The sequence below is a fragment of the Rana temporaria genome, chromosome 7 (genome assembly GCF_905171775.1).
Source record: "Rana temporaria chromosome 7, aRanTem1.1, whole genome shotgun sequence".
In the NCBI taxonomy this organism is placed as follows: Eukaryota; Metazoa; Chordata; class Amphibia; order Anura; family Ranidae; genus Rana; species Rana temporaria.
This window is the reverse complement of record NC_053495.1, coordinates 193,431,708-193,459,255: the sequence shown is the minus strand read 5'-3', so window position 1 is coordinate 193,459,255 and position 27,548 is coordinate 193,431,708. Positions and strand designations below refer to the sequence as shown.

General features: G+C 44.6%; 1 protein-coding gene across 1 annotated transcript in view; it reads right to left on the bottom strand.

Moving 5' to 3' along the window:
- Nucleotides 1–27,548, bottom strand: part of LRRC40 (leucine rich repeat containing 40) — a 52,588-nt gene that overhangs the window by 16,138 nt on the left and 8,902 nt on the right. The window contains exons 3-10 of the mRNA XM_040360717.1: nucleotides 19,513–19,586; nucleotides 15,619–15,748; nucleotides 13,699–13,822; nucleotides 9,584–9,726; nucleotides 8,680–8,852; nucleotides 7,242–7,332; nucleotides 5,738–5,789; nucleotides 2,148–2,256 (exon numbers count right to left, since the gene is read on the bottom strand). Of these exons, the coding sequence (XP_040216651.1) occupies nucleotides 2,148–2,256; nucleotides 5,738–5,789; nucleotides 7,242–7,332; nucleotides 8,680–8,852; nucleotides 9,584–9,726; nucleotides 13,699–13,822; nucleotides 15,619–15,748; nucleotides 19,513–19,586 (896 nt within the window). The remainder of the gene's footprint in view (nucleotides 1–2,147; nucleotides 2,257–5,737; nucleotides 5,790–7,241; nucleotides 7,333–8,679; nucleotides 8,853–9,583; nucleotides 9,727–13,698; nucleotides 13,823–15,618; nucleotides 15,749–19,512; nucleotides 19,587–27,548) is intronic.

The window sequence follows — 27,548 nt, the reverse complement described above, 5'->3', positions numbered from 1 at the left end:
GATTTTATGTGATAGACCAACACAAAGTGGCACATAATTGTGAAGTGGAACAAAAAAATTATAAATGATTTTCAATTTTTTTTACAAATAAAATATGTGAAAAGTGTGTTGTGAATTTGTATTCAGTCCCCTTTACTTTGATACCCTTAACTAAAATCTAGTGGAACCAATTGCCTTCAGAAGACACCTAATTAGTAATAATAATAATGTCCACCTGTGTGTAATTTAATCTCAGTATAAATACAGCTGTCCCGTGCAGCCCTCAGAGGTTTGTTAGAGAACCTTCGTGAACAAACAGCATGATGAAAGATCAAGGAACACACCAGACGGGTCAGGGATAAAGTTGTGGCGAAGTTTAACGCAGGGTTAGGTTATAAGAAAATATCCCAAGCTTTGAACATCTCACAGAGCTCTGTTCAATCCATCATCGGAAAATGGAAAGAGTATGGCACAACTGCAAACCTACCAAGACATGGCCGTCCACCTAAACTGACCGGGCCGGGCAAGGAGAGCATTAATCAGAGAAGCAGCCAAGAGGCCCATGGTAACTCTGGAGGAGCTGCAGAGATCCACAGCTCAGGGGGGAGAATCTATCCACAGGACAACTATTAGTTGTGCTCTCCACAAATCTGCCCTTTATGGAAGAGTGGCAAGTGGCTCTTAGCAGGACGCTGCCTTAATCCCAGGCTGCGGTCCATGGTCAGGGAGTAGGGATAGGCTCCTTGTGTCCTGCCTCCCCCTTCCTTCTTTTTATATTTCTGTTTACTTCTTGCTTGTTCCCCTCTTTTACTTAGATGACCTAGTCTCTTCTCTTTGCTCCGGGGAACTGGATACCCCCAGCTTGCTGGTAAGCGCTTAGACGCTAGTTTCACAACTCGCATTCGGCGCTCTATAAGCATTTATTCCAATCCAATCCAAGAAAAAAGCCATTGTTGAAAGAAAGCCAAAGAAGTCGCGTTTGCAGTTTGTGAGAAGCCATGTGGGGGAGGGGACACAGCAAACATGTGGAAGAAGGTGCTCTGATCAGATGAGACCAAAATTGATCTTTTTGGCCTAAAAGCAAAACGCTATGTGTGGCGGAAAACTAACACTGCACATCACCCTGATCACACCATCCCACCGTGAAACATGGTGGTGACAGCATCATGTTGTGGGGATGCTTTTCTTCAGCAGCGACAGGGAAGCTGGTCAGAGTTGATGAGAAGATGGATGGAGCCAAATACAGGGCAATCTTAGAAGAAAACCTGTTATGTCTGCAAAAGACTTGAGACTGGGGTGGAGGTTCACCTTCCAGCAGGACAACGACCCTAAACATACAGCCAGTGCAACAATGGAATGGTTTAGATCAAAGCATATTCATGTGTTAGAATGGCCCAGTCACAGTCCAGACCTAAATCACATTGAGAATCTGTGGCAAGACTTGAAAATTGCTGATCACAGACGCTCTCCATCCAATCTGACAGAACTTGAGATATTTTGCAAAGAAGAAGAATGGGAAAAAATGTCCCTCTCTAGATGTGCAAAGCTGCCAGAGACGCCCCCAAAAAGACTTGCAGCTGTAATTGCAGAGAAAGGAGGTTCTACAAAGTATTGACTCCGGGGGGCGCCATACAAATGCCCCCCACACTTTTCACATATTTATTTATTTCCTTCCACTTCACAATTATGTGCCGCTCTGTGTTGGTCTATCACATAAAATCCCAATAAAATACATTTACGTTTTTGGTTGTAACATGTGGTATGAATATTTGTTCAAGGCACTGTATAGAATGACAGGGACATTTTGGTCCTCCTTATTAAGTTTCTCAAATACAACTGCTGTACGTTGTGTGCTTTAGGCTATAAAAGAATTGATATGTATAAAAGCCACAGGTCACAGAAATAGTCTGTAGGAAAAAAAAAAAAAAGATAATTTTATATATATATGAAAGAGAGAGAGAGAGAGAGAGAGAGAGAGAGAGAGATAAATAGTGTGTGTGTGTGTGTGTATATATATTTATATTGATATATATGTTATGAATAGTATATTGCAATATATATTAAAGTAATATAAATAACAATATTTCATTCATATAAAATCATGTGAAAAACTCATCAATACTGAACAAGGACATGACCAAAATAAATTATGACAAAAAGAGCCCTACCTATACTCCAAGGTCTTCAGTGAAGTAATTGCATGTGTATTAACCAGAGAGTCACTTGGAAGTGTCATAGCTGTAACCACAGGACTTGTATTTTCTTCACTCTTTGAAGCTTGAATAAAATTAAAAAAAAAAAATGTAAATTTACTTTTGTTTACCCCCAGTAAAAAATACAGTTAAAAAAAAGAAGGAAAAAAAAAACAACACTAAGGCTTCATTTCCATGGACGTTTTTACAGCCACTTTTCTGAGCGTTTTTTTGCAGCTTAAAAACAGCTCTCCATGTTAGTCTATGGCCTCATGCCCACCATGACGTTTTTGAGCTGTAGATGGCTGAGCCGTTTTTAAGCTGCAAAAAAAAAAAAACAGGACCAGTGCGTTCTGAAGCTCCAGCCTTAGAGCTGTAAAAACGCCAGACGTTAAAAAACGCTACCGTAGCGTTTTTGAGCTCCAGCTAAAAAAAAAAAAAAAAAAAACATGGACAGGCGTTTTTAACCACTTAAGCCCCGGACCAATATGCTGCTAAATGCCCAGAGGCGTTTTTACAATTCGGGACTGCGTCGCTTTAACAGACAATTGCGCGGTCGTGCGACGTGACTCCCAAACAAAATTCACGTCCTTTTCTTCCCACAAATAGAGCTTTCTTTTGATGGTATTTGATTGCTTCTGCGATTTTTATTTTTTGCGCTATAAACAAAAATAGAGCGACATTTTTGAAAAAAAAACAATATTTTTCACTTTTTGTTATAAGAAAAATCGAATAAACTAAATTTTAGTCAAACATTTAGGCCAAAATTTATTCAGCCACATGTCTTTAGTAAAAAACTAAAATCGCAATAAAAAAAAAAATTAGCTACCTAGCGGCAACAGCGACACTAATACAGCGATCAGAAAAATGATCGCTTTAGTGACGCTGGTAATAGGGGGTGAAAGGGTTAACTAGGGCGGTGATCAAGGGGTTAAAACTTTATTGGGGGGTACGGGGCTACCCTGGACCTAACACTAACTGCCTGTCATAGTAACTGTCACACTGACACTAAATGCAGTGATTAGTACATATATGATCACTGCTATTAGTGACAGTGTGACAGGGGGTGGGGGGGGGGGTGTGTTCGCAAGGGGTTAATGTGCCTGTGTGTACTGGTGTCAGTGTAGTGTTGGTGCGACTTACTGTGAGTGTTCTCTCCTCTCGACGGATTGAAAATACCGCCGAGAGGAGAGCTGCATCACTTCCTCTGCCAGTGTTTACATTACACAGGCAGAGGAAGTGACACGGCGGAGGCTCGCGGGATTGGCTGGGAGCGATCACGAGGGGGCGCACAGAAACGAACAGCCGCCCCCTCAGGACGGATCGCTCCCGGAGGTAAGCCGCCCGCCCTGGAGGGGGTCCCGATTGGACCCTCGACCCGCTAGAAGGCAGGGACGTATATATACGCCCATCTGCCTGTACGTGCCATTTTGTGGACGTAAATAGTCGTGCGGCGGGCATTAAGTGGTTAAGCTGTAAAAAAGGCTAAAAAAAGTAGCTGTAAAAACATCCATGGAAATGAAGCCTAAAAATCACCACTGGAATCCACAAGCACATCCACGAATCTACAAAACTCCTACTAAATGTAAAAATGTGCGATTAATAAACTTACATAGATGTAAAATTGCGTGCGATTGTGAAACAACAAAAATTTAGATATGAAAACCTGTCGGGGGACACAGAATGTATTTATCATTTGACTAATTGCTGGTTTCACACATAACTTTCTTGCCACCGGGTTCCTTATCTGATCTCAATCAGTATTTATTTAGCTTGATTAACCTCCATCTTTGTCAATCGATTTGCCTTTGCCGGTGTACCCCAAACAAGGATTGATTGTAAATAAACTATAAGGGGGCTCATCACGACCCCGTAGTTAATTTAAGAATGAGCCGTCTGCGGTGACAGATGGGACTTGTAGTTCATCCAAAATTTCTATGGTTATGGAACAAGTCACGGACCTCTTGGAGCAGGGGGTAGAGTGCTTTGGGCGGAGTAACCGAGTCTGTCTGTATGCTGTATATGAAGGGTTGCTCAGGCTCTCCCATCCCACCGGCTGGTCAGACTTTGTATTCAGCCCCCTTTACTCTGATACCCCTAACTAAAATCTAATGGAACCCATTACCTTCAGAAGACACCTAATTAGTATATAGAGACCACCTGTGTGCAATTTAATCTCATTATAAATACAGCTGTCCCATGAAGCCCTCAGAGGTTTGTTAGAGAACCTTAGTGAACAAACTGCATCATGAAGGGCAAGGAACACACCAGGCAGGTCAGGGATGAAGTTGTGGAGAAGTATAAAGCAGGGTTGGGTTATAAATAAATATCCCAAGCTTTGAACATCTCACAGAGCTCTGTTTAATCCATCATCGGAAAATGGAAAGAGTATGGCACAACTGCAAACCTACCAAGACATGGCCGTCCACCTAAACTGACCGGCTGGGCAAGGAGAGCATTCATCAGAGAAGCACCCAAGAGGCCCATGGTAACTCTGGAGGAGCTGCAGAGATCCACAGCTCAGGGGGGAGAATCTGTCCACAGGCTCATCAGCGACCCCGTAGTTAATTTAAGAATGAGCCGTCTGCGGTGGAAGATGGGACTTGTAGTTCATCCAGAATTTCTATGGTTATGGAACAGGTCACAAACCTCTTGAAGCCAGCACCTTTTGGCTGATGGAGCAGGGGGTAGAGTGCCTTGAGCGGAGTAACCTTGTCTGTCTGCATGCTGTATATCAGGGATCCTCAAAGTACGGCCCTCCAGCTGTTGTCGAACTACACATCCCATGAGGCATTGTAACACACTGACATTCACAAACATGACTAGGCATGATGGGAATTGTAGTTCCTGAACAACTGGAGGGCCATAGTTTGAAGACCCATGCTGTATATGAAGGGTTGCTCAGGCTCTCCCATCCCACCGGCTGGTCAGACAGCCAAACAAAGCCCGGATTGGCTTCAATCGGCTCTCCCCTATGGTAACCCAGAATCGATGACCCGACATCACTTCCGGGTTACCCGATGCAAACAAGGCCATATTTCAAAACTCAAAAACGTTTGAAAACCCAGATCTTGGAATTTTGAATGGTTTTAAGTGCAGAGGAGGGTTTAAGGGTCTTATAGACCCCTGATCCCTCCATAAAGAGTACCTGTCACATGCCTAATGCTGCCACAAAAATGTTTACATATCTTGTGACAGCAATGAAACGGCTTTGTGCCAGTCTGTCTCTAGCCACCGGTAGTGGTGGATCGGGTCTCCTGGTGGGACGGGAGACCTGGTAAGAGTGGCGGAAGGTGGCGGGAGGTCCCCTCCCGCTCCCCCGGGATAACAACCCTTAGCGGCTTTTATCCGACGAAGAAACGGTACTGGGATGATGCTTGCAGCTGCAGGCATCATCCCGGTATAACCCCCTAAAGCCGAGGCTGCATATATGCGTACGCTCGGCCGGAAGGGGTTAAAGTTACTCACCTTATTATATTGTATTTTTTGTTTATTTACTTACCCATCTATTCATTGATGGGTCTTAGCGCCGCACATATTGTTATTTAATTTTGAAAATAACTTACCTGGAACTTGTATTCTGTCTCTTAAATACTTTAGTAGTTCTTGAGTGCCTTTCTAAAAGGGGACAAAAATGATATATATACAGTTATATTTTTAGTTTTCTATTTGCCTTCCAGCAATAAAACTTATAGTTTAAAGTGAACCTGTCATTAAAAAGACAAATTGTTATTTTTTTTTATTAAAAGGTATTGTATAGCGCCATCTATTTACACAGCACTTTTGCAAACAAGTCATTTTTTTTCATAATTTTTCACCAAAATGTATACTGCTACATATCTTTGGTACAAAATAACCAAAATCAGTGTATATTATTTTGTCTTTGTGAAGGTTAAAGAGTCTACAAGCTAAGGTGCCAATCAATCACTGAAAACTGATCACACCTGGTGTACTGACGGCCTATCTCATTTCTTGAGACACTAATGATCCCTTTTTGGAAAGTAGACATTCCAAGGTATTTAGTAGGAGGCATGGTGAGTTTATTGAAGTTGGCATTTTTTCCCACAATTGTTTGCAAAATTAAGATTTATTTTTCACAGGATTGTCATATAGTATTAACAAGTTATTTCTCATACACAGCATAAGCATACTTGCAACTACACCCCCAAAACACATTCTGCTACTAAGGATGAGCTCCGGCGTGTTCGCATAGAACACGTGCAGAGCCCGCCAGGAAGTTGGCACCCGCGCTGCGCTAATCACAGCCAGGCAGACATTTCCCGATCTCCGCAGCCGAGCATCAGGAAATGTCTCCCTGGCTGTGATTAGCGCAGTGCAGGTGCCGACTTCCTGGCGGGCTCTACACGTGTTCTATGCGAACACGCTAGAGCTCATCCTTATCTGCTACTCCCGAGTATAGCGATACCACATGTGTTAAGACTTGTACACAGTCTGGCCACATACAGAGACCCAACATGTAGGGAGCACCTTCAGGTGTTCTAGGGACATAAATTACTACCTATTACACTTTTGTGAGGCACTGCAGGGCAGTGGTCATCAACCTTGTCTTCAGGGCCCACTGACAGGCCAGGTTTTATGTATTACCAGACTAGAATACTGCAATCACTGAGCAGCAAATTATATCACCTGTGATGCATTTCAGTGATCTTGCAAACCTGGCCTGTTAGTGGTGACAGGATGACCACTGCTGTAGGGCACGGATGAGCACCGATGTGGCACAAATGAGCACGGATGGGGCATGGGTGGGCACAGGCGAGGCATGGGTGGGCACAGACGAGGCATGGGTGGGCACAGACGAGGCATGGGTGGGCACAGACGAGGCATGGGTGGGCACAGACGAGGCATGGATGGGCACAGATCAGCGCTGTGGGCACTCCAGATCCAGCCCACTTGCGCTGCTGCACTGGCGGGACGCACGAGTTCGGGAGGACGTCATAGTACAACCTACCAGAACTAGCCAAACACGCTGTAGCCGTCATTCAGCTATGGCCTGGTCAGCAAGTGGTTAAGCAGTAACACCACAGCTGAAGAAATATGCCAAATACTCACACTCAGTATGTCCCTGCGAATTCCTCTCAGTGGATTACCCTCCAGCTGTAAGGATTTCAAATTCGGAAGATATCCCAGGGCACCAGGCAAACTGGAAACATAAACATAAAAATAACATAAAATAAAATCATTTATATAGATAAAGCAAACATACAGGAAGCATGACAACTCCGGTACTCTGTATGGCCATAAGAGGGGTTCTATATATAATGTATGGGAGTATCAGTCCCCATAAAGAACTAATTCTATATGGCACAGAAGAATGATGACAGCTGTTGAGCCATTGCATACCCCTGCCATTTGCTGATCCCAAATAGTTACTCATGGGTCTACCTAGTGCACTTGGCGGCTGCAAAAGAAACACAATAAACTTGCTGCATTTGTTAGCCATTTATAAAAGTGAAGCATTAACCACTTCCGGACCGCCACATGTACATTTACGTCGGCAGAATGGCACGTACAGGCACATTGGCGTACCTGTACGTCCCTGCCTGGTCGGGGGTTCGATCGGGACCCCCCCGCTACATGCGGCGGTCGGATTCCCGCGGGGAGCGATCCGGGACGATGGCGCGGCTATTCGTTTCTAGCCGCTCCGTCGCGATCGCTCCCTGTGGCTGAAGAACGGGGAGAGCCGTATGTAAACACAGCTTCTCCATGCTTCACTATGGCGGCTGCATCGATCGAGTCATCCCTTTTATAGGGAGACTCGATCGATGACGTCAGACCTACAGCCACACCCCCCTACAGTTGTAAACACACACTAGGTGAACCCTAACTCCTACAGCGCCCCCTGTGGTTAACTCCCAAACTGCAACTGTCATTTTCACAATAAACAATGCAATTTAAATGCATTTTTTGCTGTGAAAATGACAATGGTCCCAAAAATGTGTCAAAATTGTCCGAAGTGTCCGCCATAATGTCGCAGTCACGAAAAAAAATCGCTGATCGCCGCCATTAGTAGTAAAAAAAAAAAAAAAAAAAAAAAAAAAAAAAAACTATCCCCTATTTTGTAAACGCTATAAATTTTGCGCAAACCAATCGATAAACGCTTATTGCGATTTTTTTTACTAAAAATAGGTAGAAGAATACGTATCGGCCTAAACTGAGGGGAAAAAATATTTTTTTATATATTTTTGGGGGATATTTATTATAGCAAAAAGTAAAAAATATTGCATTTTTTTCAAAATTGTCGCTCTATTTTTGTTTATAGCGCAAAAAATAAAAACCGCAGAGGTGATCAAATACCACCAAAAGAAAGCTCTATTTGTGGGGAAAAAAGGACGCCAATTTTGTTTGGGAGCCACGTCGCACGACCGCGGAATTGTCTGTTAAAGCGACGCAGTGCCGAATTGTAAAAACCCCTTGAGTCATTTAGCAGCATATTGGTCCGGTCCTTAAGTGGTTAAAAGGCATAATCGTGCCTTGACCAAGTCCTTACCTGCCAAGGTCATTATTTCTGAGATCCAGCCTCTCCAATCCCTTCAGCACGCTTATCTCATCGGGGAGGCTCTTCAGCTTGTTATCCCGCAGCTCGAGGATACAGAGGGAAGTGAGGTGGGTCAGGTGCTGGGGGCCCACTGTGCTTATCTGGTTGTTCCCAACATGCAGCTCCTGAGAAGTCAAAGGCTCGGGGTCATTTATGAAAGCTGTGACGGTATTAGAATGATATCCCCGTCAAACATTCCCTTCTTCCCATAACGAAAGTCACCCAATATTCCACGAGGAGGAATATTCCTGGAATCGCCCAATAAGCCACACATGAGTCCGAGCTTACTGCTGGAACAAGACACTTTAATGGCAGCATGCTACCAGGTATATATGCAGTTTACAAGCTAAATCCTCAATCACAGAACAATGAACTCTCCACCCCCTTTTCACACACAGTGGGGGCTCCTATACAGATTATAGGCAGACACTTCGGCGCCGACTCTGAAGACACATTTCTTTAGATAATGACATCAGTGAAGGTAATTACTAGTTGTAACAGAATACGTTATCTAGACAGCTTGGCCCCGCATATAGAAGAGGTAATTACCACAATGAAGCAATCAGAATAATTAACATGAGCCCCTTATCTAATCACAGTAAACACAGGTCTCCTTCACACACACAATAGATCAATTACCCTTTCAAATAGGGAGCTGGCTGAGGAAGGGACATTAACATTTCAACAGAGGAATGAGTCACACCTGAAATCACCTGTTACCTCTAAACACACACACAATTACTAGCAGGGAGAATTACACAGAAGCATATCCTTCACAAAAGCCAAACTCCAAGCCAACATTTATATATAAAACCAAACATACTGTACATGAAATAATCACATTATAGGGCCTTACTTTGAGCAGCTTGCAGTTGGGCAGCTCTGGCAGGAAAGTCAGTTTATTCTGCCTCAGATAAAGCTGCTCCAGACAGTCCATACCGGCCAGGGACGGAGGGATGTCTTCCAGCAGGTTGGAGGTGCAGTCCAGCAGACGGAGACCTGCAGGAGTCGGCAAAAAGACAGTCACACTAAACAGCCAAAACCTAGTAATCAGATGATCATCGGGCCTACCTATATTGCCAAAAGTACATGTAAATGATACACTTGTTACTTGCAGTGGCGTTCAAAGCAAGAAGAATTAATATTGTCCCGCTGGTCTTAGGAATGGGGCGCTGGCGTGTAATAATACCACCCAGTAGTGTGCATCTTGCAAGGAGAATAGCACCGCTCTCCTGGTCCTGTTTCTGCCCATGTCTATATGTGGCAGCCGCAGCCTACTCCACAAGCCATGCCAGCTGACACGTTTCGCCCCACCCAATCCTCTAAGACCCAGTGGGCTTGACGAAACGCGTTAGTGGGGGTGTCTTGTGGAGCGGAGTAGGCTGATGCCACCACATATACATACGGGGGGACAGACAGGACCAGGAGAGGGCCTTGAAATGATTGAGGTCAGGTGTGTTTCCAATGAAGGGCATTACGGTATTACTGCATCAAACAAAGATATGTTAGACAAGTAGGGCCGAAACAACTATTCGATTAATCGACAACTAATCGATTATGAAATTTTCATAATCGATTAATCGGCCAGTAACATAATGGGGTTAAAACAACAAAAATTAGCCCTTTATAATACAAAAAAGCAAATCGCTACTGTAAATATTACTTTCACTGTCCCACAGTAAAAAAATTAACCCCTTACAGTAGCGATTATTTGCTCTTTTTGTACTTATTTTTGTTTTTTTAACCCCATTATGTTACTAAACATCTCAGGCCGGGGGTCACACCTCTGTGTTTTTTGGTGCTTTTTGCAGAAACACACTACAGTTCATTTAAATGTCTTCCTATGGGACACGTTCACATCCATGATTTTGTTTTTCAGCTGCTGCGTATTTGGAAAGGGCAAAGAGTTTTTAACGCAAAACGGTGCTATTTTGTTTTTTTTGGTTCAATATACTTCAATGGAGAAGCTGCAGAAAAGCATTGAATGTGTTTTTGTGGCAATTTGTGTTTTGTAATCTGCCCAACAAGAAATTGGCCCAAAAAAATAAAAATGTTTTATTTTAAGGCTATTATCCGATTAATCAAAACAATAATCGGCCAACTAATCGATTATGAAAATAATCGTTAGTTGCAGCCCTATAGACAAGTGTGTGATTCCAACCTTGTGGTAACAGATTGGGGGAAGATCCTTTTCTGTTCCACCATGAATGCGCCCCTGCGCACACAGCCAGCTCCATAAAGACTTGATTTGATGAGTTTGGTGTGGAGAGACCTGAACAGAGCCATGACCTCAACCCTACAGAACACCTTTGGGATGAATTGGATTGTGAGCCACGTCTTCTCATCCAACATCAGTACCCGACCTCACAAACGCTGCTTTTGGCTGAAGGGACACAAATTCCCCCAGACACCATCCAAAATCTGGTGGAACGATTTCCCAGAGGAGTTGAGACTGTTATAGATAAAAAGACAGTGGCAAGTGACAGGCTGCATCTGGCGGCAGAAGACGGTGATGTACAGAAAATGGGCACTTGTTATCGGCATTGGCTCTGAAAAAAAATATTTCGGTCGACCCCTATGCTGGAGCTCCCTCCCTGTCACCATTTTTCTCTTGGTGTCAGGAAAAAACTTGTCAGAAGTGATTCATGCTGATAGCAGAGGAAGGAGGCAGCAGACAGAAATGACACTAATGCCCCATACACACGATCGGGATTTCCAACGGGAAAATTGAGAACCAGCACTCAATCTAATACTAGCAGAACTCCCAACAGAAAAAGTCAGATGGAGCATACACACGGTTGGTATTCCCGACAGAAAAAGTCAGATGGAGCATACACACGGTTGGTATTCCCGACAGAAAAAGTCAGATGGAGCATACACACGGTTGGAATTCCCGACCAAAAGCTCCCATCTGACTTTTTCTGTCGGGAATTCCGACCGTGTGTACGGGGCTTTGGACCCCTTTCACACCGGGGCAGCTGCCGCACTAACACTAAATCGCTGCTCGTTTTAGCGCCGCTTTAGTTGACATTAAAGTGGTTGTAAACCCTTACAGACCACTTTTACCTGTAGGTAAACCTAGATTAAAGCTTACCTGTAGGTGCAACAAATATCTCCTAAACCTACACGGTTTAGGAGATATCTACAAAGGACATGCACCGATATCTATGGCGCATGCGCCGTAGACCACTGCGCGCATGCGCACTGAGCGTGCCGTTTCTAACGGCGACCATGCCGTTAGTGACGGCACCCGAGCGCATGTGCGGGAAGTGACGTCATTGCAGCTCCGGCCAGTCACAGCGGTGGAGCCGCGATACCCGAAAGTCACTCCGGTGGAGATGGCGGCGACGGAGGAGGCGAACGAGGATGGCTGCGGGGGCTTCGACCTAAGGAAAGTACTTTATAATGAGCTAGTATGCCATGCATACTAGCTCATTATGCCTTTGTCTTGCAGGGTGTATTATTTTTTTTTACAGAGGCTTTACTTCCTCTCTAAAAACTCCCGTTTTGTGGTGCATTCAAATCGCCTTTAAAGCACTGCCCATTCATTCCAATGGGCAGGGGCATTTTGGGAGAGCTTCTAACCCGCCCCAAAGATGCTGCTTGCAGGACTTTTTTTCCCGTCCCGCAAGCGCACCGCCCCAGTGTGAAAAGTCACACTGGAATGAATGTGAGGCAATTTTCAAGTGCTTAGCAGAGACTATTTTCAGCGCTAAAGCGCCTGAAAAACACCCCAGTTTGAAAGGGGTCTTAGTGCTTGGGTTGAGACAAGTAGACACTATAGAGCATGGGTCTTCAAACTACGGCCATCCAGTTGTTCAGGAACTACAATTCCCATCATGCCTAGTCATGTCTGTGAATGTCAGTGTGTTACAAAGCCTCATGGGATGTGTAGTTCTACAACAGCTGGAGGGCCGTAGTTTGAGGATCCATGCTATAGAGGGATGTGCTTTGTTCATATTTCATGTCTGAGGTTTACTACCACTTTAGATCCCAGTGAGAGGGATATTCTCTAACTGCAGTGTAAGTACTGCATTCATCCACAAGTCCTTTCTCTTTGATGATTTGCTTAAAAATAAAAAATAATAGGGCTGTTACTGATCAAAATGTTTCTGTTCGATTAATCGTTTTGTTTTTTAATCGATTAATCGACTAATTTCGATTAATTATAACGCACATACAGATCCAACCACTTTTAGCTGATCTCCTCCTTGCAGGCTGATTCCCAACCACTGGAAAAATGGATAGCAGGATACAAAAAAACACACAAAGGCGGCGCTCGATGGGAATAACATTAAAACTTTTATAGTCTACAAGTAGGTAACCAAATAAATATTGCACTGGAGATAAAATCGATGTAGCTACATAAACTGTAAAAATGGTGTGAGTAATACCAAACGGTAGCAAAAGCAGTCATAAAAACATGTAGCCAAGTATGATACTGGTATAAAAATGTGTACAATGATACCACTGCTGAATCCAGATGAGGAGGGGTTACCATCAGTCCGTTGGCATGTAGATGTCCCATGAAGGGAACTATCACAACTCCCAGTGGATGGCTGTAGAATCCCAGGTTGATAGGGGAAGTGTAACAGCCGTTGCGTGTGGCAGATAGTAAGGTCCCCCCCCCGGCATGCAGATATGAAGGCACAGCAAAGGAGCCCTTCAGATGGACACGACAAGCCCCGCCGGTGTCCGTGACGTTACTGGATCTCCGACGGAACTCCCTGAAGACCCAGAAGCCGGCGGAGAGGCGAGTACCAATCAAAAGAATTTTAATCGATCAAAAAGATTTTGATCGATCAAAAAATTTAAAGATTAATCGATTAATTAAAAGTTAATTTGCACAGCCCTATAAAATAATACACCTTTGCCATCATGTTGTGTCTGATCTCCATCCTGTGTGCTCAGTGAGACTTATGCAATTAATAAATAACATCTATATCAGATTATAAGAAGAGACCGTCTTACTCTTCATGCGGCTGATCTCTGGTGGAAGGGCCTTCAGCTTGTTGTTGGACACGTTTAGCCGGGTGAGGTAAGTGAGGTCACCAAGACAGCTGGAAACGCTCCTCAGGCTGTTGTTGGAGAGGTCCTGCAATAAATTTGACGTGTTAAAGGGAACCGAAGAGCATTTCCAGTAAGTGTTTATCGTTGCATTAAAGAAACATTGGATGCAACTTTTTTTTGTGTTCTTATTCTCAGGAGTGGTCTACAAGTACACATTTGTAGATTATCCCTCTACTGGGTGGCTGAATATCAGGCAGTGTAATCACTGAACCCGCAGAACTGCCCAGATTACAACGCAGGCGGAACCACGCAAAGCCACACTAAATAAAATAAATAAATAACATAAAACAGGATTTCCCAGTATGATGCACCCCACAATTCAGGTGGGGAGGAAGAGCGGGCAGATTGGGGTTACTGTATGCCAGGGATATGCAATTAGCGGACCTCCAGATGTTACAAAACTACAAATCCCATCATGCCTCTGCCTCTGGGTGTCATGCTCGTGGCTGTCAGAGCCTTGCTATGCCTCATGGGATTTGTAGTTCTGCAACAGCTGGAGGTCGGCTAATTGCATATCCCCGCTGTATGCGATGGTGCTTCATATTACACCCTAAATATGGTTGTAACATGAAACGGACTTAAATGTGGATTGTGCCTTGCCGACCGGTGCACGCCGATATACGTCAGTAGAATGGCAGCGGTGAGCAAATGGACGTACCCGTAGGTCCCCTTTAAGAAGCCATGCGCGACTCTCCGTGACCGTGCCTGCAAACCCCGTGAACTCGATGTTTTCTGGCGGACCGCGATCGTGTCACGGAGAGGCAGAACGGGGAGATGCCTTTGTAAACAAGGAATTTCCCTGTTCTGCCTAGTGACAGGACAGCGATCTACTGTTCCCTGTGATCGGGAGCAGCGATCACTGTCGTGTCACTGTAGCCCACCCCCCCTACTCACTCCCTAGGACACACTTAACCCCTTCCTCGACCCCTAGTGGTTAACCCCCTTCCCAGTGTCATTTACACAGTAATCAGTGCATTTTTATAGCACTAATCGCTCTATAAATGACAATGGTCCCAAAATAGCATTAAAAGTGTCCGATGTGTCCGCTGTAATGTCGCAGTCACGATAAAAATCATAAGTTCGCCGCCATTTCCAATAAATAAATATATAAAAAAAATGTCATAATTCTATCCCCTGTTTTGTAGGCGCTATAACTTTTGTGCATACCAATCAATGAAAGCTTATTGCGATTTTTTTTACCAAAAATATGTAGAAGAATACGTATCGTCTAAACTGAGGAAAAATAGGATTTTTGTACTCACCGTAAAATCCATTTCTCTGCGTTCATAGACGGACACAGCCTTCTTTGACATTAGGGTTATGCTTCTTCCTACCAGGTCGGAAGAAGCATAACCCTAATGTCAAAGAAGGCTGTGTCCGTCTATGAACGAAAGAGAAACATTTTTTTTATATATATATTTATTTATTTTGGGGGATATTTATTATAGCAAAAAGGAAAAAAATAGTGTTTTTTTTCAAAATTGTCGCTCTTTTTTTTGCTTAGAGGGGAGAGGAGAACGGAAATATACTTACCTGATCCTACCACACAAGACCGGTCAGGCACCCCCACTCTCCAGCGGTCTTGAATAGTGAACTATTCCTGGTCTATGGAGCCTACTCTGGGTGTGAGGACATCAGGAACAGTCCACTATTCAAGAACGCTGGAAAGTCCACTGCTGGACCTAGGGGGAGCGCCATTTTCCAGAGGATCGGCTGACCCGTGCAGTAAACGCACAGCCACACCCACTGTATGGAAAAAATAAAAAATTGTCCCGGAGTTGGGCTTTAACTGATCGCCTTTCCATCACGAAAACGGCTTACCAATTCCTCCAGAGCGGTCAGCCTTCCCATGGTGTTGGGAACCTCCTCCAACTGGTTGTGGTGAAGAAGAAGATTCTTGAGGTTCTGCAGCTGGGCCAGTTCTTCTGGAAGACTCTTCAACTTATTGTGACTTTGTTAGAAAGAAATACAGACAAGACAGATATAAAATAAAGAAGAAAAAAAAAAAATCAAAACTTTTTAAAAAGCCTCAACACCATCTTAGAGCTCTGCATTACACCACCCATGTACCCAAAAACCACCCCCCCTCCCAACCACCATATTGGCTTTAACCACTTCCGGACCGCCTCCTGCACATATACGTCGGCAGAATGGCACGGCTGGGCACAAGCACGTATATATACGTCCTGTACTTGTACCCAGCCGCGGGCGCGCGCCCGCGGCGCGCTCCCGCGACCCGAAGCTCCGGGACTGCGGGTCCCGTGGACCCGATCGCCGCTCGAGTGCGGCGATCGGTCCCCGGAGCTGAAGAACGGGGAGAGCCGTGTGTAAACACGGCTTCCCCGTGCTTCACTGTGGCGGCGTATCGATCGCGTCATCCCCTTTATAGGGGAGACACGATCGATGACGTCACACCTACAGCCACACCCCCCTACAGTTGTAAACACTCACAAAGTGAACCCTAACTCCTACAGCGCCCCCTGTGTTTAACTCCCAAACTGCAACTGTCATTTTCACAATAAAGAATGCAATTTAAATGCATTTTTTGCTGTGAAAATGACAATGGTCCCAAAAATGTGTCAAAATTGTCCGAAGTGTCCGCCATAATGTCGCAGTCACGAAAAAAATCGCTGATCGCCACCATTAGTAGTAAAAAAAAAATAAAAAATAAAAAAATGCAATAAAACTATCCCCTATTTTGTAAACGCTATAAATTTTGCGCAAACCAACCGATAAACGATTATTGCGATTTTTTTTTACCAAAAATAGGTAGAAGAATACGTATCGGCCTAAACTGAGGGAAAAAAAATGATATATGTTTTTGGGGGATATTTATTATAGCAAAAAGTAAAAAATATTGAATTTTTTTCAAAATTGTCGCTCTATTTTTGTTTATAGCGCAAAAACTAAAAACCGCAGATGTGATCAAATACCACCAAAAGAAAGCTCTATTTGTGGGGAAAAAAGGACGCCAATTTTGTTTGGGAGCCACGTCGCACGACCGCGCAATTGTCTGTTAAAGCGACGCAGTCCCGAACTGTAAAAACACCTTGGGTCTTTAGCCAGCATATTGGTCCGGGGCTTAAGTGGTTAATTAATGGCTGCATTTTACATTTGTGATTAATTTTATAGCTACCTTTCCTAAAGTCGTAAAGGTGGGTCACATGACACTGCAAGGTAATTTTTATGTTCGCCTGGGTGATCCTCACTGATTTAGACAGCGGTGCCGATGTGGTGCCGTCAGTGTGGTGTTGTCAGTGATGTGATAGACCCACCCGGGACAGAGGCTTTTGGAGGGGACTGAATTCTAGCCGCTTGCCTACCGACTACGGGCCATGGCATTTGAGAGAGGTGCAAAGCATTTGGGAAGATATTCCGTTATGTACAGGGAGCCCCAGAGTTACAAACATCGGACTTGCGAACGACGATTTCAGGCAAAAAAAAAAAACTTGATTCACGATACGAATCAAGTTATTTTTTCTCCATGGACACCGCGCCAGTCCTAAGTTTTCAGGCGAGGCCACGTCTTCGGCCTAGTCCACCTCGATCCTGGGAAAAGGCAGCGGACTAGGCCGAAGCCGCGGTTTCGCCTAAAAAACCCTGCCCACAGCTCGCTGTGATCCTGGGAAAAGGGCGTGGTGAGCTGCGGGCAGGATTTTTTAGGCGAGGCCCCGGCCTTGTCCGCTGCGATCCTGGGAAAAGGCAGCGGACTAGGCCAAAGCCGCGGCCTCGTCTAAAAAACCCTGCCCGCCCTGATCCTGGAAAAATGCGTCTGGCCTGGGAAAAGGCAGCGGACTAGGGCCAAGCCGCGGCCTCGCCTAAAAAATCCTGCTCGCCGCGATCCTGGGAAAAGGCCGCGAGCGAGGATTTTTAGGCGAGGCTTCGGCCAAGTCCGCGGAGCGCCGACCTATGGAAAAAAAAAAAAATCGATGCCCTTGCAACTCAATTCAAACCAATTTCTTTCCCAGCCCTATTCCTACTTATGAACGGGAGGCTGCGTGGCCACTTTTCGACGGCGGGCACATTCGACGGAACATGGGAAAACAACGTATCTGCCGTTCTGCCCATGCTGTTCTGAATTACGAACATATTCGACTTAAGAACGAACCTACAGTCCCTAACCCGTTCGTAACTCGGGGACTGCCTGTAATGCAAAAGGAAACTAATAAAAAGGCCATGATGGTCTCTGCCAGCTTGGGATTCTGCCATAACCCAGGGGTTGACAAATTTGCTTGGAATCTAGGAGCCAGCTAAAAAAGTTAGGAGCCAGAAAACGCACCCCGTCCCGATGAGCTTGCGCGCAGAAGCGAACACATACGTGAGCAGCGCCCGCATATGTAAACGGTGTTCAAACCACACATGTGAGGTATCACCGCGATTGGTAGAGCGAGAGCAATAATTCTAGCCCTAGTCCTCCTCTGTAACTCAAAACATGCAACCTGTAGATTTTTTTAAACGTCGCTTATGAAGATTTTAAAGGGTAAAAGTTTGTCGGCATTCCACGAGCGGACGCAATTTTGAAGCGTGACATGTTGGGTATGAATTTACTTGGCGTAACATTATCTTTCATAATATTAAAAAAAAATGGGGATAACTTTACTGTTATCTTATTTTTTTATTAAAAAAAAGTGTAATTTTTTTCCCAAAAAAGTGCGCTTGTAAGACCGCTGCGCAAATACGGCGTGACAGAAAGTATTGCAACGAACGCCATTTTATTCTCTAGGGTGTTAGGATAAAAAATATATATAATGTTTGGGGGTTCTAATTAGAGGGAAGAAGATGGCAGTGAAAAATAGTGAAAAATTACATTAGAATTGCTGTTTAACTTGTAATGCTTAACTTGTAATACCAACGGCCACCACCAGATGGCGCCAGCTCACAAAAAAATTGTCGAGCCCTGCCATAATGTGTTTACTGTAAGTAGGTCTTTCATCCATTGCTGTTTGTGCTAATTAACTCTGCTATTGTCTGAAGGTGTTCTGTGTTTATACTTATGATAATGTATATTGTAGTTTTTTGAGCTAGGAGACGGCAAGTCTGACCTAGAAGGTCAGAGCTCTGAATTATTATTATAGTATATGTCTGTTGTTATAATTATATTCCTGTGTACAGTTTGTATCGTTAGGGTTTTCTGATCAGTAGGGGGGAATGCTTGTAATTATAATTCAGTATATCATAGGAACATCTGACAAAAAGATCCAAAAAAAACACTGAAGCAGAAGACTTTGTGAAAATGTATATTTGTGTCATTCTCGAAACGCGGCTGTACACTAAGGCTGCATTCACACCTTAGCGCAGCGTTTTGTACCGCGATTTGCCGCGACAAATTGCGGCGTTTTTTTTACCGCAATTTTCCGCGACAAAACGCAGCGTTTTTTACCACGGTTTTCGCTGGAGGGGCGATTTACACATTGTCGGCTAAGCCGAACGCCGAAGCCACCTGAAAAAAAGGGTCAGGGACTTGTTTTGAGCTTCAGGCGTACGGCGTTTCGGCGTGGAGATGTGAACCATCTCCATAGAGAACAATGTTAAATCATCCCTCCAGCGTATTTTAGGCTGCAATAGCGTCGGGCTTCAGGCGTTAAAACGCCTAGGTGTGAATGGAGCCTTACACTGTATTGTAGGGTCTCCTATCACACATGTATGTCCCTTCATATTACAGATTGAAGCCGATAGCAACCTATAATAAGAGCAGAATTACTGAGGAGGCCATACCTGATATTCAGCCTTTGAAGGTTCACCAGCTCCCCGATCTCTCTGGGAAGTTCCGACAGCTGATTGTCATGAACCTACAAACACAAAAATATTCAGAAAATACTTTTCTCGGGTACCTGTCTATAAATCCAACCAGATGCTGTTTGACTTCTTACTCTAGAAGTCACAGAAGCCCAAATTGGGTGACAAGGAAGGAGGGTGATGGGAAGCGTATGGTTAAGGTCTTACATATTTAATGTCCCTTTAACCACTTCCCGCCCGGTCAATAACATATTGATGTCCGGGAAGTGGTTCTGTTATCCTGACTGGGCATCATATGACGTCCAGCAGGATAACATGCCGGAGCGCGCCCCTGGGGGCACGCAGCGCGGCGAGTGCGGCGTGTCAGTCTGACACGCCGCATCTCCGTTCAGAGGCTTCTTACCACGTGATCAGCTGTGACCAATCACAGCTGATCATCGCGTGAACCAGGAAGTGCCGGTAAATGGCATTCCTTGGTTCGCGCTGACAGGGAGAGCCAATCTGCAGCTCTCCCCGTCAGAGGGAGGGGTTTGTGCTGATGATCAGCACATTGATTATCAGATGTGCCAATCACATGCCAATAAGTGCCCAGCAGTGTCCCTATAATAAAAGGCTGCCAGTGCCCACCATAGTGCCAATCAGAGCCCACCAAAGTGCCAGTGCCCAGCAGTAACACATCAGTACCTCATCATCATTGCTGCCCATCAGTGCCAATCAGTACCACCCATCAGTGCTGCCTGTTAGTGCCCATCAGGGCTGCCTGTCAGTGCTGCATATCAGTGCCTATCAATTCTACATATCAGTGCCTCCTCATCAGTGCCCATCAGTGAAGGGGGAAAACAAAGTTTTATGACAAACTGAGAAAAACTGTTTTATTTTTCCTAAATTTGGGTCTTATTTAGTCTGTTTTTTAGCGCAAAAAATAAAAACCGCAGAGGTGATCAAACACCACCAAAAGAAAGCTCTATTTGTGGGAAGAAAATGAAAAAAAATATGTGGTTTGTAGTTTGTGTACAGTGTACAATTGTCAAAGTGCAACAGCGCTGAAAGTTGAAAATTGTCCGGGACAGGAAGGGGTGAAAGTGCCCGGTATTGAAGTGGTTAAAAGGTTTGTTCAGGCCAAGCTGGCCCAAATTAACAATTTACTGCACTGAAAGGTGTGCTTGCTGGGTGCTCTGAATGAACTGTATATAGCCCAAGCTGCCCGTAGTATACAGTGCTGTGTTCTAGCAGTGAGACAGGACTTTCCCGTCTCACACCTGATACAAAATAGAGACAGGTCGAGCGCTGCTGAACTATTCATGTGAAGCTGAGGCTACATATACAGTGGATCAGTGGCGGTGCGTCCATAGGGACGCAGGAGCGCCGCCCCCTCTGGCTCGCTCACAGCCAGTAAAATATACAGATTCATACACTGTATAAATCTGTATTTTTCCGCCGCTGCCGCCCACTATTCAGCTGGCCGGATGTTGAGCGCCGGTCAGCTGAATAGCGGCAGCTGACTGGCTGTGTGGAAGTGCCTATCAGGGCCAGCGGCCCTGGTAGGCTGTCCGAGTACAGCCCTGAGGCTGTAGTCGGCTTCCTGAAGCTCATCCTCGGGACGTACCGGCCGTGCGTCCGAGGATAAGACTGACAGGCGTCTCAGCCAATCAGGTAACCTGATTGGCTAAAGCGTCATCGAGGGCGGGACGAGGGACATCGAGGGACGTGGAAGCCATAAAGGTAAGTGCCGGGGGGGAGGGGTACTGGGCACGGTGGCGACAAGTGGGGGCACAGTGGCGACAAGTGGGGGCACAGTGGCGACAAGTGGGGGCACAGTGGCGACAAGTGGGGGCACAGTGGCGACAATTGGGGGCACAGTGGCGACAATTGGGGGCACAGTGGCGACAATTGGGGGCACAGTGGCGACAATTGGGGGCACAGTGGCGACAATTGGGGGCACAGTGGCTGTGTTTGATGGCATAGTGGTGACAATTGATGGCACAGTAGCTGCGTTTGATGGTATGGCACAGTGGCTGTGTTTTGATGGCATGGAACGGTGGCTGCGTTTTGATGGCACAGTGACTGCATTTCATGGCATGGCACAGTGGTAACAATTGATAGGTACAGTGAGGCTGCAATTGTTTTTTTTGTTTTGTTTTTTCGTTTGCGCCACCCCAAAAATTTTGAGCACCAGCCGCCACTGCAGTGGATATAAAAAGTCTACACCCCCGTTAAAATGTCAGGTTTCTGCAATGTAAAATAAATTAGACAAAGAAACAATTTCAGAACGTTTTCCACCTTTAATAAGACCTATAAACTGTACAACTCAATTGAAAAACAAACCAATTTTTTTTTGTTGGGGGGGGGGGGGGGTAACAATAAAAAACTAAAATAATGTGGTTGCATAAGTGTGCACACCCTCTTATAACTGGGGATGTAGCTGTGTTCAGAATTTAGCAATCACACCCAAACCCATGTTAAATAGGAGTCAGTACACACCTGCCATCATTTAAAGTGCCTCTGATTAATCCCAAATAAAGTTCAGCTCTTCTAGTAGGTCTTTCCTGACATTTTCTTAGTCACATCCTACAGCAAAAGCCACGATCCTCAGAGAGCTTCCAAATCATCAGAGGGATCTCAATGTTAGACGGTATCAATCAGGAGAAGGGTACAAAGGAATTTCCAAGTCATTAGATATTCCATGGAACACAGTGAAGACCATCCTCATCAAGTGGAGAAAATATGGCACAACGGTGACATCACCAAGAACTGGACGTCCCTCCAAAATTGATGAAAAGACGAAAAGAAAACTGGTCAGGGAGGCTGCCAAGAGGCCTACAGCAACATTAAAGGATCTGCAGGAATATCTGGCAAGTACTGGCTGTGTGGTACATGTGACAACAATCCCCTGTATTCTTCATATGTCTGGGCTATGGAGTAGAGTGGCAAGACGGAAGCCTTTCCTTACCAAGAAAATTTTTGCAAAAACACATCTGAAGTCTCCCAAAAGCATGTACGAAAATGTGTTCTGGTCTGATGAAACCAAGGTAGAACTTTTTTGCAATAATTCCAAAAGATATGTTTGACGCAAAAACAACACTGCACATCACCAAAAGAACATAGCGAGGAATCAACCCGCTCCGCTGCCCATGCAGGGAAGCTGGAGAGGGCATAGGAAGCAGTGTAAGTAGCGGGAGGACGGCACTTGCTGCTCGCATCGACTCCCGTCAGGTCATTAAACCCGCACAGACGTGAGTATGTTGAACCAGCCGACATGCTGAGCTCAGCTGGATCTCTCCTGCACCCTTTATCCCAGCGGGTCAAAAATGAGAGGTACACTCTGTATCGTGATCGATATTGTTGAAAAAGACCCAGAAGGTCAGTGAACAGTAACTTATGTGAACTCACTGTGAAGGGAGAGATACTTTGCTTTGCTTTTTGAATACGATATGCTGCTTCTAACAAATGCCAGGAATGTTGATATAAGTTACATAAGTTATATAAGGATAATGAGCCCTGCATTGCTTGGTATAACACAGAATAATTAACCACACGAGAAAGGAGGATCAATAGTGGAGGCAATTGGGAACCTAGAGACAACTAGTTGTTTTAAATGACCCTTAATAAAAGAGGTGGACAAGGACACATTAACTGACCGAATGGGACTATATATACCATAACTGGAAAAGTTAGAACAGGCAAGACCGGCATAAATATATGTATGTGTATATATATATCTCTTTTTTTTTTTCCTTGCCTAGGGGTACTATCCTAAGGGTGGGCCCATCCCCCTTTTAGGCTGCTGACCGCTGGATAACTGTAGGTCATTTCCCCCTTGGGGAACCCTTAGGCATCCCCCGGCTCTTTTTTCTTTTCCCAGGGCCCCCCCCCCCTTTTTTGTTCTCTCAGGACATCTAATAAAAAGGAAAAGGACTGAAAAGGGAAGGAAATCTGAAGCTAACCTGTCCTCCCCCTTCAATGACCTAATATTGAACGGTAGTCAGGTGAACCCCGTTTAATCATACCCCTGGCAGACATAGATATTACATTTATGTATTTTAAAATCGTTGAAATCGTTGATAAGCATATAAATTGGGGAAAGGTCCTATATATATAAAAAAAAAAAGGGGGGAACAACGGTTTCCCTTTAAATAAAGAAGACGGGGGGAGAAATAAATCCCTTGGACACTTTGTGTAGAAACATTAAATAAAAGGGACCTTGGGTTAAAATTTGGAAAATACTTAAAAGAAATACTTAAAAGAAGAGGAGAGAAGGGGAGGGAAGAGGAGGGAAGAGGAGGGAGAGGGAAAGAAGGGGAACACCTCAAAACCTCTTGTCCTACTCCGCCCGGTATACCATACTGGTTTATACCCCTACACTGAGTCTGGTGTCAAATTGTTGGAAACAAGAGGTCAAGCTGGGGAAGAGAATTAGAAGGAGGGAGACTAACATGAGCAGAATGACGAGTAGATCAACAAAAGGGGGACCCCCAACTACTCCAAGTAACATAACAGCAACAAGCTCAATAAGGCCATTTGTGACCAGAGGGGAAAGCCCGCGTGCCTCCGGCTCCCAGGGATTAACAAAGCAACAACAAGTGAATAAAGTAAAAAAGACAGAAAATAAAAAACCCCAGAGTGATACTTCCAGGGAAACATCCATAGAGGAAGGACCTACAGGGAGTACAGGGAGTGGACTGGAAAGCAACAGGATGGATGATCGAAGTACAGACACTCAATTCCCCTCCAAGGGAGAAATGGCAGAGATGCTGTTAAAACTGGAAAACGCGATAAAAGGCGAAATACAGAACCTGCGGACGGATTTTGGCCATATGCTATCCAGAATAGAAGCAGCAGAGGAACAAATTGAGAAACAGGTACAGGAAGCAAACACATTCAGAGCCCAGATGGACCAGATCCAACTACAACAAAGACATATTCTCTATAAATTAGAGGATCAGGAAAATAGAAATCGGAGACAAAATTTAAGGATAAGGTCCATTCCAGAGAAAAGGGGCGAGGACCTCAGGATAATAACGCAGAAGATATTTAATCCAATATTGGAAAGAACTGTAGAGAACCCAGTCGGGATTGAAAGGGTTCATCGAGTAGGAAATCCGAAAAGAGCGACCTCAGAGCGATCAAGAGATATCATAATAAGGTTCCGATTTTATGAAGAAAAAGAGGCAGTTTGGAAGAAGCTGAGGGGCCAACCCCCGATAGTGTTTGAAGGGACGGACCTGCAGATATTCACCGATGTGGCCCCAGAAACTTTGGCAAGGAGATGGTTGTTAAAACCGCTCCTAAAACAGATGATGGACTCGAATATCAAGTATAATTGGGGTTTCCCTGCCTGCCTAATTGGAACAAAAGATGGGAGATCCGCGACATTGAGATTTCCTGAGGACTTGAATGAATTCTGTAGGAAACTGGAGATTCGGGTCCCTGACTTACCGGGTTGGGAGTAGGAGGAGGGAGAGGGGGGGAGTGGAGAATGGAAGCTCCGCCCCCCCCTCTCTCCCTCAAATTTTTTCTAGCTGCCCCTTTGTGGGCCTTTTTTTTTTTTTTTGAGGCCCCTGGTTTTTTCCTTTTTTTTTTTTTTTTGCTTGTTCTTCTTTTTTGACCTCTTTTTGTTTTTTGGCCTTCCTTCTGTTCCTTGGCTGGGCCCTGTGCCCCCCCCCCCCTGCCCCGGGTGGAGAAACCGGGATGGGGGGGGGGAGGCCCCGGACCCCACCCGGAGCAATCTGAACCAGGATATGGAAAATGGTTCAGAGGTCTTAAATAGGCCAAATTGGGAGGGTGGGAGGGAGGGGAGGGGAGAGGGGAGGGGGAAGAGGGAGGGGAGGGAGGGGGGAAGATATCCTATCTCACCAAAACAATCGGAAGAAACTGTAACCAACAACCAAGATGCCGGTAATTAAATGCCTATCTTATAACGTAAAAGGCCTCAATAGTCCATCAAAGAGACATAAGGTACTAAAGGAACTAAAGAGGTATAGGTCAGATGTTGTCCTTTTACAAGAAACCCATCTTACATTAGGATCAAACATAAAGCTATATTCCCCTGACTTCCCCATATGGTACTATGGCGACACCATCTCTAAAAGGGCCAGAGGGGTAGCAATTGGGATAGCGAAGGGGATTAGGTTTGTGTTAACAGACCGATTGACAGACCCAGAAGGGAGATTCCTCTTTTTAAGGGGAAAATTAGAGGAGGAGGAATATACTCTTGTAAACATATATGCACCGAATACCTCCCCGATGAAATACCTCCAGGGAATCCTGGGGAAATTAAAAGATTTCAGGAGGGGAAAGATAATATTGGGAGGAGATTTAAATTTCTGTATGGACACAAAGGTCGATAAAACACACCAAACATTAGAGACTCAAGAAAGGCAATTAAGAAAGGTAAAAGGTAGTCTACATAGAAGCCAATTAGTAGACACATGGAGGATCTTTAACCCAAGCAAACGAGATTATACATTTTATTCTCACGTACATGAGAGTTACTCCCGGATCGATCACATTTTCATTGAGCATAGAATGCTAGATGCGGTGGTCGAGACAAAAATAGAGACCATGACGATTTCCGACCATGCTCCAATTAGTATATCCATAAATATTATAGGCAATCAAAGGACCTATCCAAATTGGAGACTAAATGAGAAACTACTAATAGAAGAGAAAAGTTTAATGAGGGTCAAAAAAGAATTAGAGGAATATTTTAAGATAAACAAGACAGATGATATTTCGGCAGCAACATTATGGGATGCCCATAAGGCGGTGATTAGAGGGGTGTTAATCTCCGAAGGGGCAAGGAGGAAAAAAGAAATGAACAGTAAGAAGGAAAAATTAGTAGATGAGATCTTCAATTTGGAACTAACACATAAGAAAAATGGTAAACAACGAGATATTTATCTAGACCTAGTTAACAAGCGGAACGAACTTAAAGAACTTATTGATCGGGAAACAAGAAGGGAATTTAACTTGGTGGCAAGGGAGAGATATAGGTGGGGAAATAAAACAAGCAAACATCTGGCTCGGATGGTACAAAAAAAGAAATCAAGGAACTATATAGACAAAATTAAAAACGAAAAAGGAGAGGTCTTGCACACAACAAAAGATATTGCTGAAACATTTAGATTATATTATGAAAAATTATACTCAGTAGAACAAAAAACTGGCAAAAAGGGGAGAAAGACAAAAAAATCTCAGCATTTTTAGAAGAAGCAAGGTTACCAAAAGTCAGTCAAATAGACGCAGAGGGGATGGACAGGCAAATAACGGAAAACGAAATTAAAGTAGCATTATCAAGCTCTGCCTCAGGTAAAAGTCCGGGACCAGACGGCTTTACAGTAATGTATTACAAAAAATTTAAAGAGATACTTCTGCCAAGGCTATGCCAGTACTATAATGGGCTTGGAAAGGAGTACGAACTAAGTAAAGAGGCATCAGAGGCAACTATCACCGTTATCCCTAAGGAAGGAAAGGACATCGGAAACTGTTCAGGATACCGGCCGATATCTCTGCTCAATACAGATTTAAAACTGTTTGCAAAGGTATTGGCCGGGAGAGTTAAACAGGAAATGGCGAGATTGGTGTACCCGGATCAGACAGGTTTTGTCCAGGGAAGAGAGGGGAGAGACAATGGGGTTAGAACACTGTTAATCCTCCGGAAAATGAAGGCGGTGGGATCCCCAGGTCTACTTCTGTCGATAGACGCAGAAAAAGCGTTTGACAGGGTAGACTGGGGACTCATGTTGCTCACCCTGAAGGAAATGGGGTTTGGACAGAGGATGATGGAGTGGATTGGCACTCTCTACAGGTCCCCCACGGCCAAAATAAAAATAAATGGAAGTCTCTCTCAAACCTTCTTAATGAGAAATGGTACAAGGCAAGGGTGCCCTCTATCGCCATTACTGTTCGTGCTCACATTGGAACCCCTGCTGGCTAGGATCAGAAACTCTCAAAAAATAAAAGGGGTTAAAATAGGAGAGGAAGAACATAAACTTGCAGCCTTTGCAGACGACGTC